Here is a 13555-nt window from a genome sequence, read left to right on the forward strand (position 1 = left end):
TATCAGCTAAAATATGTTCTTTGCAATTAATTGCCCTTTCAGTGCATGAGGGACACATTTTAAGTGGGGGTTCAACAATGGCTTCTAAACATATTGAACATTGACTTTCCTCAATGTCAGACATGTTAAACAGGCTAGTAATGACACAAACAGGCTTGAAAACACTTTAGTGAAAAAATAATCTTAAAAAACAGTACTGCGCCTTTAAGAGAAAAAAAGCATACACGTTCTGCAAAACAGCTTAAAAATAATCAAATCGTTTAAATTTTTTGCATGAATATTTAAAATATGCAGCTAAGTTTGCCCCACAAGGAAAGGAACAGTTAACCCTTTACAGTGAAAAACCGGATAATTAATAAGGCCTAAATCCGAAAAAAACCCCACCCCCTGCACTTCGCCACAGCCCTGCTGTGGCGCCTACCTGCCCTCAGGGATTGGAAAAACGGGGTTAAAGCTTCGATTTAGCCCAACACTTCCACAAGGGCCCCCCGGAGTTGGAGCTTGCTGCGTTCTCTGCAAATACAAGTGCGCAACTGAGGCACGAAAATAGGCTCCGCCAATCTCACTCAATGTTTTGCAGCCCAAATGAACCGCACCAGAGCGGTCTGAAACTAGCCATGTGGGTTCTTTAACCCAAAAAGGAAGCCAAGTGTACCCTCAAATAAGGCCTCAAAAACGTTACTACCAAAAACGTTATCAGCACTCCCAGTTCAATAAACGTTTGCCCACAAACATTCAAACTTAGTGTCAACCATTTTTTACGAGCCCCTATATGCAAGCTTAGTAATACCCCTCTTCTCTTAGGATTACTGTTTACCCTTACCCTCATGGGGATACCGTCAGCCATTCTGAAATACGACAGTCTCTCCAGAAAAAATGCCTGAACATACCTCAGTGCTATATAACATGACAACGTTCCTCACACTGAAGTTTCTTGTACTCCTCAGCCATTCTGTGGGAACTGCTCTGGATCTTAGTGACAAATGCCAAGATCAGCCTCCAGGCAGAAGTCTTCATCCATCTGCTGCCTGAGAGTAAATAGTACACACCGGTACCATTTAAAATAAAAAATTCTTGCTTGAAGAAAATAAAAACTAACATTTTATCACCTCTTTCACTTTACCCTTCCTAGTACTTAGAGTAGGGAAAGAGAATGACTGGGGGTGGAGCTAAGGGAGGAGCTATATAGACAACTCTGCTGTGGTGCTCTTTGCCACTTCCTGTTAGCAGGAGGATAATATCCCACAAGTAAAGGATGAATCCGTGGAATCGTATCTTATAGAAGAAAGATAAAAATCCTCACTCAGCACCAGGAAAAACCCTTAGATTTGCACCAATGAAGGTATTTACGCAATACCTTATGGTAAATCTCGCGAGTAACAGGTCTGTAAGCCTGAAGCATAGTATCAATGACCGCTTCAGAAAAACCCGGTCTAGACAGAAATAGGCATTCAATCTCCAAGCAATCAGCTTCAGAGACTCCAGGTTTGGATGGAGGAAAGGACCCTGAATTAGAAGGTCCTTTCTCAGAGGTAACCTCCAAGGAGGCAGGGAAGACATCCTTACCAGATCCGCAAACCTGATCCGGCGAGGCCATGCAGGAACTATTAGGATTACCGATGCTCTCTCCTGTTTGATACAAGCAATGACTCATGGAAGGAGAGCAAACGGAGGAAACAGATATGCTAGAGAGAACATCCAAGGAACCACTAGAGCATCTATCAGAACAGCTTGAGGATCTCTTGACCTTGAACCGTACTTTGGAAACCGTTTTGGTGGGACACCCCACCTGAGGGTTATCCGAGAGAACACTTCCGGATGGAGAGCCCACTCCACGGTCTGCTCAGAAAATCTGCCTCCCAATTGTCCACTTGTAGAAAGGGGATGGCAAATAGACAATCGCGAGCTACCGCCCACTGAAGAATGCGAGTCACCTCCTTCATGGCCAAGGAACTCGAATTCCTCCCTGGTGATTGATTTAAGCCACTGAGGTGATGTTGTCTGACTGGAATCTGATAAACCAGACTAAAGATAGTTGAGGCCTTGCTGTTAAGGCATTGAAGATTGCTCTTAACTCCAAGATGTTTATGGGAAGAGAAGTCTCTTACCGAGACCACAGGCCCTGAGCCTTCAGAGAACCCCAAACCGCTTCCCAGCCTGACAGGCTGGTATCCGTAGACACAATCACCCAGGAAGGTATCAGGAAGCAAGTGCCCCTAGACAGAAGTTCATGTGAGATCCACCACGAGAGTGTCTCTTGTTAGGGGGTCCAGATGTATCCTCTGCGATAAATCTGAATGGTCTCCATTCCATTGATGGAGCATGCAAAGCTGTAGCGATCGCAGATGGAACTGAGCAAAAGGAATGATGTCCATGGAAGCCACTATCAGACCAATCACCTGCATGCATTGAGCCACTGACAGACGAAAAGCAGGAAGCAAGAAGTTTGGATTTTCTGACCTTTATCAGGAAAAACTTAATGGACAGGGAAACTATAATTGTCCTTAGGAAACACACTTTTGTAGATGGAACTAAAGAACTCTTTTCCAGATTCACCTTCCCCCCCATGGGAACGTAGAAAAGACAACATCTCTGTATGAGATTTTGCTAGTTGAAAAGATGACGCCTCAACCAAGATGTCATCTAGAGAAGGCACAACAGCAATTCCCTGGGATCTGACCACTGCCAATAGCGCCCCCAGAACCTTTGTGAATATTTTTGGGGCCGTGGCCAGACCAAACGGAAGCGCAACAAACTGGAAATGCTTGTGCAGAAAGGCAAGCCTTAGAATCTGGTGATGATCTCTGTGAATGGGAACATGAAGGTATGCTTCCTTCAGGTCTATGGTCCTCATGAACTAACCTTCCTAGACCAATGGAACGAATAGTTTCCATCTTAAAGGACGGAACCCTGAGGAATTTGTTGACACTTTAGGTCTAGGATGGGACGAAAAGTTTGTTCCTTTTAAGGAACCACAAATAGATTTGAATAGAATCCTAGACCTTGTCCCTTTAGAGGAACAAGTAAAATAACTCCCAGGGAGTATAGGTCCTTGACACAATTTAAGAAGGCCTTCCTCTTTACCTGGTTTGAGGATAATCTTGACAGGAGAAATCTGCCCCTTGAAGGGCAAGACTTGAATCCCATTCTGTAACCCTGGGATACTATGTCCACAGCCCATGAACCTGGGACAACGCGTAGCAAGTTTTGACAAAAAAGAGAAAGCCTGCCCCCCACCTGATGCAAACTTGGATCAGGGGCAAAATCTTGATGCTGATTTAGAGTCAGCGGAAGGCTTCTTGTTTTGCTTTTCTTTGTTCCAGGGCTGGCTGGATTTCCAAATGGACCTGTATTGGTCTGGTTTCCGCCTGTAATCTCTGAAATGATTTCCACCAGACCAGGTCCAAACAGAATTTTACCCTTATAAGGTAAAGCCAAAAGCTTGGCCTTTGAAGATACATCAGCCGATCAAGATTTTAACCACAGGTCTGCGGGCTAGCATAGTGAAGCTAGACATCTTAGCTCCCAGTCTAATTATCTGCATGTTGGCATCACAGATAAAGGTATTGGACAGTTTAAGGGCCTTGATACTATCTTGGATCTCATCTACCGTAGTTTGTTCTGAAATAAGATCAGACAAAGCATTGCACCAATAAGATGCTGCTCCTGCAACTGTGGCAATACTCGCTGCAGGTTGCCACTGTAATCATTGATGTATGTACATCTTTTTAAAGTAAGCCTCTAGCTGCTTATCCATTGGATCCTTAAAAGAGCAACTATCCTCTATAGGAATGGTAGTTCTCTTAGCCAGAGTAGAAATAGCTCCTACTTTAGGCACAGTGCCATGAGTCATGACATCTATTTAAAAACAGGGGAAGGGGAAAAAGGAACCACTGGCTTATCCCATTCCTGAGCTATAATTACAGACATCTTCTTTGGAACAGGAAAACCGTCCTCAGAAGACGGAGAACCATTAAATCTATCCAGTTCAGAAAACGTTGTGGGGTTGACAGCAACCGAAGGTTCAGAGTCGATCAAAGTAGCTAGAACCTTCTTCAGTAGTAACCGGTTTTCAAGCTTAAATCTAAAATTTACCTCTTCAGATTCTGAAGATTTTTCTGCTAAAGTATCAGTCTGAGATTTCACCTTCAGAAGCTACTGAAGTATTTTCCTCATCAGACAATTGAGGTTGAGTAATGCAGACTTAGAGGGGTCAGAAGTCTTACTAGCAGGCAAATGTTTAGATTTACTCTTACCCGAAGAAGGGAAAGCAGACAAAGCCGCCGATACTGCAGAAGTAATCGGAGCGGCAAAATCCCCAGGTAAATAAACATCCCCAGGAAGTTGTGAAGAAACAGTAGGCACAGAATGAGAAACAACTAAAGTTTGAGGAGAAAGCTGAGGAATGTCACACACAGCAGTATCCTGAGAGACACTTGGCTCAGAAGGGAGTAATTTATCCTTAAATTTTAAAGTCTTAACTAAACATGAGGAACAAAATTTAATAGGCAAAATAATTTGGTTCTCTAAACATAAGATTTATCCATAGAGATGGATTGATCCTGTTCTGAGTCCATAGCTATTAAAATTAATTCCCACTTACATTTTTTTAATGAGAAACAAAGTACATTAAAAGACCCTTAAAAATAAATAAAACGATAGGCCTTGAATACAGAGACTAAATTGATGCAAACAATTTATATCAAAAAGGCTCTAATACCCAACGTCAGACAAAAGACTAAACGTCTGTTTGAGGCTCCTACCGATACCGGAATGAGTATCCCACTAATAAGAGGATCTGGATAATCTGAGTAGCTTCTCCAGCAGAGATCCGTACTTCTAAAGAACTCCGATCAGCAAAGTCTGATGTTGGCACCTCCACAGACCCGACGCTCCGCACACAGGAGAAAACGGAAGTCACGTGACCAGCCGATAATTAACCGCACCACCGCTTAAAAGCGTGCGTTAAGGGGGAAAAAATGGCCAAACAAAGTACCCTATGCACCATAACAGTATTTAACACACAAATAAAGATGAGGCAAATATTTTAGAAAAGGACCCCTTTGCCAAGTAATTAAGGGAAATGTCACTAATGAAACACCCCCTTAAAGGGACATGAAACCCAATGTTTTTCTTTCATGATTTAGAAAGAGCATACAATTATAAACAACTTTTTAATTTACTTCTGTTATCTATTTTGCTTCATTCTCTTGATATTCTTTGCTGAAAAGCAAATCTAGATATGCTTATTAGATGCTGATTGGTAGCTGCACATAGATGCCTCCTGTGATTTGTTGACCTTGTGCATTGGTATTTCTTCATTAAAGTATATCTAAAGAATGAAGCAAATTAGGTAATAGAAGTAAATTGGAATATTGTTTAATTTGTATTCTGTACCTTAATCATGAAAGAAAATGTTTGGGTATAGTGTCCCTTTAAGTCTCTCAAACTCTTATTCATAAAGTGCCTGCAAATTGACTGAGTTAAGTTACTAGCTTCTCTATCGTCAAAAAAGTTGCCCCCAAATGTATCCTAGACTTATAAGGATAACTAAATCCCAAAATATGTCCACTAGAGGAGTTAACCTCAAAAGTGCTGTCCTTCAGTACTTAGATGGCAAAAAGCACGTACGTGTGGATCCAGCTGCAGGGCAGATCACAGCTACTGAGGTGTGGCAGGTACTTATCTTCCTGTCATGGAATATTAACAAAAGACTGAATCATGGATGGGCAAAAAATAAATAAAAACTAAAAGTAAAATTTATATACACACACACTCCTCCTAAAAGTAAATCCATCCACCTGGGTCAGCAGCCTGGGTCCTAACATGAAAATGTATACCTCAGTGGAAGAAAGCACTCACAGGACTTCTCACTAGTGGGTCAAGAAAAAACGTTAGGGTTCACACAGACCCCTTCATCAGAATGATGAAAACAGTGTCACATCATACCTTAATATAGTGTTCAAAACAATCAAGCAAATACATACAACAAATCACCTGTGTATAATGATATAGTTCCATGTGCTATGGTGGAACGCATGGGAGCACACAAGTTGGAATTAACTCATTGATGTTAAAGAAGCTGGTCACATAACAGCTTGCTATACATAGGTTGGTGATGCGTTTGACAGTATGAGGACACAAAGTTTGGTTTTATTACGTTTCTTTATATTGGAACATGTTGTATTTAATTACAACCGGAAGTGAGGTTACTTCCGGTTTTGTGGAACACATGGCGTGTTCCACCATAGCACCATAGCAGATGGGAACTATATCATGATGCACAGGTGATTTGTTGTATGTATTTGCTTGATTGTTTTGAACACTATATTAAGGTATGATGTGACACTGTTTTTTCATTCTGATGAAAGGGTCTGTGTGAAGTTTTTTTCTTGACCCACTATTGAGAAGTCCTGTGAGTGCTTTATTCCACTGAGGTATGTGTGTGTGTGTTGCGGCAAAGCCAAGTAAGCTGAAATTAATCAGTTTAACCAGACCTGAGCTATCGAGCAGATTTCAAAGGAACAAGATCTTCCTGTCTATAAATCAGTCCCGATTCAAATACATAGAAATAACTGTTTGCAGAAAAATGCAAGTGAAGTCTTTGTTGTGTGATTACTTTATTAGGTTTAAAATGCTGTTTAGCAAATGTTTTTGTTCATTTAACTTAATTTAATTATATATTCTGTGTTGTGTGATTATTTTATTAGGTCTTCATTTCAAAGCTTTAAAAATAATGTATTAGGTGTTACTTAAGACAATTTTGAGAGGGGCCTGGAACCTATCTCCCTCACTTCCCATTAACTTACATTATAAACTGGGTTTCAATTTACAACCATTCCTTCTGGAGTGGAACCTAATTATATATATATATATATATATATATATATATATATATATATATATATATATATATATATATATATATATATATATATATATATATATATATATATATATATATAAAAACACAATAATATAATAATATAATAATATAATAATAATAATATAATAATATAATAATATAATAATATAATAATAATAATATAATAATTATATAATATAATAATTATATAATAATATAATTATATAATAATATAATATTATTATAATATAATTATAATATAATTTAATTATAATATAATTATAATATAATTTAATTATAATATATATATATATATATATATATATATACACACACACACAAACACACCACTTACTTACAAGCTCTCAGCTAAGATTTAAAAGCAAAAATGGAAAGGTGTGAGAGTGCAGTCCCCTTCCGTCTTTTGTATATGTCCATGGTGATTACATATGCCTGTGCACCCTTCCCTTGTTCTCAGTTTGTTTGGATTTGAGAGCTTGCATTGTGTGGCTGTTTTAGGGTCTCAGGTATTGGAAAGGACCTTGACGTGGTACCTGAGCTTGTCCCATTTGGCCTGATGGGGTAACTAACCTTTCCATTTTTGCTTTTAAATCTTAGCTGAGAGCTTGTGAGTGCTGGACTTTCTCTGTGTGTTGTATTAATTTGTTTGGTAATTTTCCCTATGGTTCTAGCACCCAGACCTGTCTGGGGTTAACTGCCTGTGACTCTGGGGACTGCACAGCTTCCTGTGAGTGCCGGTGAGCACCCAGGGCTGAGCATGTTATTCAGTGTGTGTGTGTGTGTGTATATATATATATTACAAATAACAGGAGTATAGACGAGATTATATCTTAATCTTGTGTATGTTCTACTCTTCATATATTCGATTCTTCAGATAACCTTTTTATTTAAAGGGACACTGAACCCAATTTTTTTATTTCGTGATTCAGATAGAGCATGCAATTTAAGCAACTTTCTAATTTACTTCTATTATCAAATTTTCTTCATTGTCTTCGTAACTTTATTTGAAAAGCCAGAATGTCAGTTTAAATGCCGGCCCATTTTTGGTGAACAACCTGGGTTATCCTTGCTGATTGGACAGCACCAATAATCAAGTGATGTGCCAGGTTTCTGAACTAAAAATTGGCTGGCTCCTTAAACTTAGATGCCACTCTTTTTCAAATAAAGTAGCAAGAGAACAAAGAAAAATTGATAATAGGAGTAAATTAGAAAGTTGCTTAAAATTGCATGCTCTATATGAATCACGAAAGAAAAAAAAATTGGGTTCAGTGTCCCTTTAAATAAAGATTACAAATCTCTCTAGCAAAAAGATCAAGAGATACCACACAACCATTTGTTTTATTACACCCATAAATAGTACTGACAACAATAATCAACCCTTAAGATGCCAGTAACAGGTTTTTGGTTTATTTTCTTCCAATGGCTTTAAAACACACACACACACACACACACACACACGTGTGACTTTAAAATAATCACATACAGTAACAGATTTTTTTCTCAAATGGCACTAACACGGTAGATATTAAGAACATAGAACAGTTATTTTTAATCTTTTTTTATTATTTTTTTAAACCTGAATTGGAAGCCAGTAATTCAAATTTTTCTTTTGAGACATATCTACTAGTAGTACTCTATTGTTCCTGCCATCACAGCAGAAAAGCCGTCTCCACGGCTTCTGATGTTTTCATCACCTACAAATAGGACAGTTGCCTTTCTAAGATGGCCAAAGATTAGCTGCTATTCATGTCATTTTGTGTGGCACTCCTTTTGGAAAGGCTTCCACTATACATACAAAGGGAAATGAGACACTATGAGATAGTAATATTGTATAAAATGCATTATACACATTACATATTTTGTTACCTTTTCCAGTAAATTATAACTTAATTTTTTTTTTTTAAATTCCCCAGATTCTAAAAGGTAATGGGTGCCACCATGTTGTAACGGGGGGGGGGGGGGACCTAGGATTCACTGCAAATGCGAGCACTGGAATGCAGGGAAAGTTAGATTTTAACATGGTAGCACCCATAACTAGAGAGAGACCATGAATAACCTCAATACTGTGATTATAAAATATATTTATGGTTTGACATACCTTTTAATTTATCTTACGCTTTAAAGTCTGTTCTAATCAAATTTCCCATTATAAATGAGCTGATAAAGTAACTATCACATGGTTTAAAGTTCCTTTAGCACAGTTATATTCCATAAAACCAGTGTTTACGCATTTTATTGACTGCCCATAAGTGCCTTCAGCACAAAAAGATTAGATAAGGGGAACCTAGGTTTCAATACGGCTGCACCCACTATTTTATAGGAATGAAAACTTTTCATTTACTTCTTTAATATTTAAACAACCAGTATAATGAAAAAAATGCATCTGCATACTATTCTCATGCTAATCTTTGTATTGAGAACTTATTTATAATGAGGTGCAAATCAACCCTTGGGTAATAATACAGTAGCAAAGTAGCAAAATACGGTAGCAAAACACATCAACAAAAAAAAACCACACACAATAAATTAAATAACCCATTTTGAGTACTTTTCATGAAAGGAAAACAAAATATGACTATGTTTGGTTCGATGAGTCCAATCGCCAACTCTAGAAATGTTTTGGTTATTGATGCTAAAGGAGGTTCTATTAGATACCAATAAAAGATTCATATACTTTTTCCAACATAGATTGTGATTACAGAATGTTGTTAACAATAGCAATAACAGTGCATTGCTTGTTGCGAAATAAATCAAAATCAATCAAGGTCATCAACAACAACATTTAAAGGCTTAGTTTTTAAATCAAGTGACCTTTAGTAACACTTACCTTATATAGAGAACTACCCCCAATGATCCAGGTAAGGTCTACACTGTCTTTTATGTCAGGTTCCTCTAAAATCTTTATAGCGTCATCCAAACTCTTTGCAAGATGGTGAGCACCCTGAGGGGGCTTACTACAAGGACAAAACCAGAGCAAAAAGGTGTTATATCCAACAAGCCCATAAGCTATATCAAAATTACTAGAAAACTATAACTATGCTACCTAAGTGTACAGACACAACTTACATCTTTACTATATAAAATACTATTGATTGCAGTAGCTGTGTTAGTGCAGAGATTCAGAGGGTTTTCTCTCTACCTCAGGTATTGCTTTACACCAAATTATATGAAACAAGAAGTTTTTTTTCTTTTTTTTCTTTTAAATAATAAAAAATATATCGTTTGTAAATTAAGTGTCTAGATTACGAGTGGAGCACAAACGTTTGCTCCCAAGCGATAACATAAATTTTGCTTACCTAATAATTTCCTTTTCGTCTGATGGAAAGAGTCCACAGCTGCATTCATTACTTTTGGGAAATAAGAACCTGGCCATCAGGAGGAGGCAAAGACAACCCAGCCAAAGGCTTAAATACTCCCCCCACTCCCCTCATCCCCCAGTCATTCTGCCAAGCAACAAGGAACAGTAGAAGAAATATCAGGGTGAAAGGTGTCAGAAGAATATAAGGACGCCCCACATAAAATTACAGTTAGGGAGCTGTGGACTCTTTCCATCAGAAGAAAAGGAAATTATCAGGTAAGCATAATTTATGTTTTTCTTTTTAAATGGAAAGAGTCCACAGCTGCATTCATTAAAAAAAAAACCAAAAAAAAACCACCTCTTCGTCCGAAGCCGAGAAAATTTTAAGAGGAAAAGCCGCAATGACACTGACTCGCAGTAAGTCCAGAAGCCAAACTAGAGACTGCAAACGGACTCAACTGAGCCAACAGTCCTCCAGGAGACACTGTCGCCCAACAAACGGTCCCCCACCGCTCATCTCCACAAATGAAGGAGACACCAGCCGAAACCCCCAAGGGAACAAGGCAAAGGAGAACCAAGGAAACCGAAAGGTCCCCTAATACAAAAAGAACACCTCCACGAGTGAGCACAGCTCAGAGACCCAAAGGGGCCCAAACAGGGAAAGGAGGCCACGCCTATACAAAGAGAAACCCGGGATAAGACCGGGCACAGAGACAGAACAGATGTCTCTCCAATATCCTGCAAGCACGAAATGCAACTGAAGAGGCAAAGTCCTCCCAGTATCTGGCCATAGAATACCAAGTATACTACCATGAAAAAGTGTGAATACACCCAGGTGAAAAACCCCAAGTTTGAGAACACAGAGTCCACAACAGGATGACACAGAGGGTACTTGCGAGGAAGAAGAAGCAGTCAAGCAAGAAACAGACCGCAAAAGCAACCCCCAGACAGAGGGCACATCCCAGGCAACCTAAGTCGCCGGACCTACACACAGGTCCCTGAAAAGGGGAACACAAAACCTCAATAGAGGCCCCCCGAGAAGGAGAGGAGAGTATACCCTCAGAACCCAAAGAGTAAACCCTCTTCTAATCAATGGAGCAAGTTGAAAGGAAAATCTATACTCAAGCAGACTAAGCTAACAGGATAGATTCAACAAAGCTCACACATCCAGGAGAAGACTGCGACCCTAACGCAGTTCCTTAGACCGCTCGGCCATCCTGACCTGAAGACCCACACTCAGCTGGACCAACCCAGCCTCCGGGATCCAAGACAGGGAAACAAAAGAATCCCGAACAGGTACAGGAACGAGCTTAATGATAGCACAGCCATCCCCACAGAGCACAAGTACAACCCGACAACAAGGCCATAGACCTAAGGATCTATCAAATAAAGACCCAACAAGTCTACTTGGAGCCAGCAAGGCCCCAGGGGGAACCAATCCAAACTTTCCGCCTCACATCCAGGAGAAGCTACAAGAACAGGAACAAGCGTAATGATAGCAAGCCATCCCCACAGAGCACAAGTACAACCCGACAACAAGGCCATAGACCTAAGGATCTATCAAATAAAGACCCAACAAGTCTGATTGGAGCCAGCAAGACCCCAGGGGGAACCAACCCAACCTTTCCACCTCCCATCCAGGAGAAGCCCCAAGCAAGGACTATCTCCACAGGGAGGAGAATATCCCCTAAAGAAAAGGGATGATACCGGAAGGGCAACAACTGTCCTCAAGGCCCGAAGGCACCGGCTAATGGGAACAGAAATTCCCAACACAGATGTCCTAGAAAAGGATCCCCTACAAGTAGCTTGCCGAGTAGAGGCACAGCCAACCCTTTTGCCTGCAGAGCAGGGAATCCATGGGAACACTAGTAAGCTGACCAGTGGAATGCAAGCCTAAGGCGCACCAGAAATTGGACAACCAACGCCAGCAGCTCGGTATGGACCAACCACCCTTGAGGCTCAAGCCACACGGCTAACCACCAGATGACATGGGCTACTCTGTGACAAAGGAGTAAAAAATACTTCAAAAACCTGGCCAACCATGACCAGATTAGGTAGACTGAGCAAGGACACAGCCCAAGTTCCCACTACCGTGGAACATCCTGACCAGCCCTGAGATCCAAGATTCCAAAACCACCCAGACTGGGTGGTTAAAAAGGCCAAGCAAAGTTTCAGCAAATGGTAAGTCTCAGGGAGAAAAACAGGTCCGGGTACCCAATCATTCATGCAAACTTTACCCTAGAACTAAAAACCCCAACTGGCCAAAAAGCCAGGACGCAAGGGTATGAATGCATATCCAGAAAATCCAGATACCGAGAGAACTCGAAAGCCCTGACCAAAGGAGGAACCAGCCCTAGCTAAAGTCCAATGCTCCAAGGAGCAATGCTAGAAGTTACCACAGGACGACCAAGGGATACAAAGAGGAAAAATGAGGCAGGCACAACTTGAAAAACCGCTTTAAATTGAAAACAGAAGGTGCTTTATTCGTATACCATTTATTCGCATACCGCACCTTGTTATTAATCATTGCTGATAGGATTGTTTAAAGATATATCCACCGGACTAAAAAATATAATTATCCTGACTACTGTATAAAATACCGCATACATAGCAGACATGGCAGGTGTAGACACTGATGCCAGTAACTTAGCAGCAATTACTCTTTTGAATAATGACATAGAAACCGCTGATAATGAGCAGTTTGCATGGGATACACAGTATCAACATGCAGTTTTTGATACTAAAACAAGACAAACATTTTTTGACAAAATCTTTGCAGAGGAGTTGGAGGCTGAGCAAAGAGACCAACAAGACATTAAGAAAACCTTTAAAAGACTGGAACATTTACTATGCACTGACTTAAGACTTATGTGGGATGTCATAGCTTTTCAAAAATATAGGGATTGTAAACGCATTCCCAGAGGCCTATGCATAAAAAAATATCCCTCTTTTGAATTTGAAGATGAACAAGATCAAGAGGATTGGAATATGGCACTCACACAATGCTCCCTAACATTAATTGATATCCTTATAAGAGTTAAAGAAAAGAAGCGCATCAAATTGGAGGACCCATTGAAAATAGCTAAAGAGGGTTTAAAAAATTATGAGAAAAACACCAAATTCATCACATATAAAAAGAAAATGGATGAATTAATTGATAAATTTGATGGAGATCAGGCTACCAGAAAGGGTAAAAAATTCCTGCGAGACAAGGAGGATTATGAACAAAATCAAGTATATAATTGGGCAGCAGTACGCAAACAAAATGTGCATAGAAGGAATATATATAACAACAAAAAAGGCAAAAGAAATATTGGAAATAAGAGTCCACATGATACACAACAAGACCAGGGACAACCCAAATCTATACT

General features: G+C 39.8%; 1 protein-coding gene across 1 annotated transcript in view; it reads right to left on the reverse strand.

Moving 5' to 3' along the window:
• Positions 1-13555, reverse strand: part of DHFR (dihydrofolate reductase) — a 217883-nt gene that overhangs the window by 150618 nt on the left and 53710 nt on the right. Inside the window, exon 4 of the mRNA XM_053701458.1 lies at positions 9714-9840. Within this exon, the coding sequence (XP_053557433.1) occupies positions 9714-9840 (127 nt within the window). The remainder of the gene's footprint in view (positions 1-9713; positions 9841-13555) is intronic.

The sequence above is a fragment of the Bombina bombina genome, chromosome 2 (genome assembly GCF_027579735.1).
Source record: "Bombina bombina isolate aBomBom1 chromosome 2, aBomBom1.pri, whole genome shotgun sequence".
Lineage (NCBI taxonomy): Eukaryota > Metazoa > Chordata > Amphibia > Anura > Bombinatoridae > Bombina > Bombina bombina.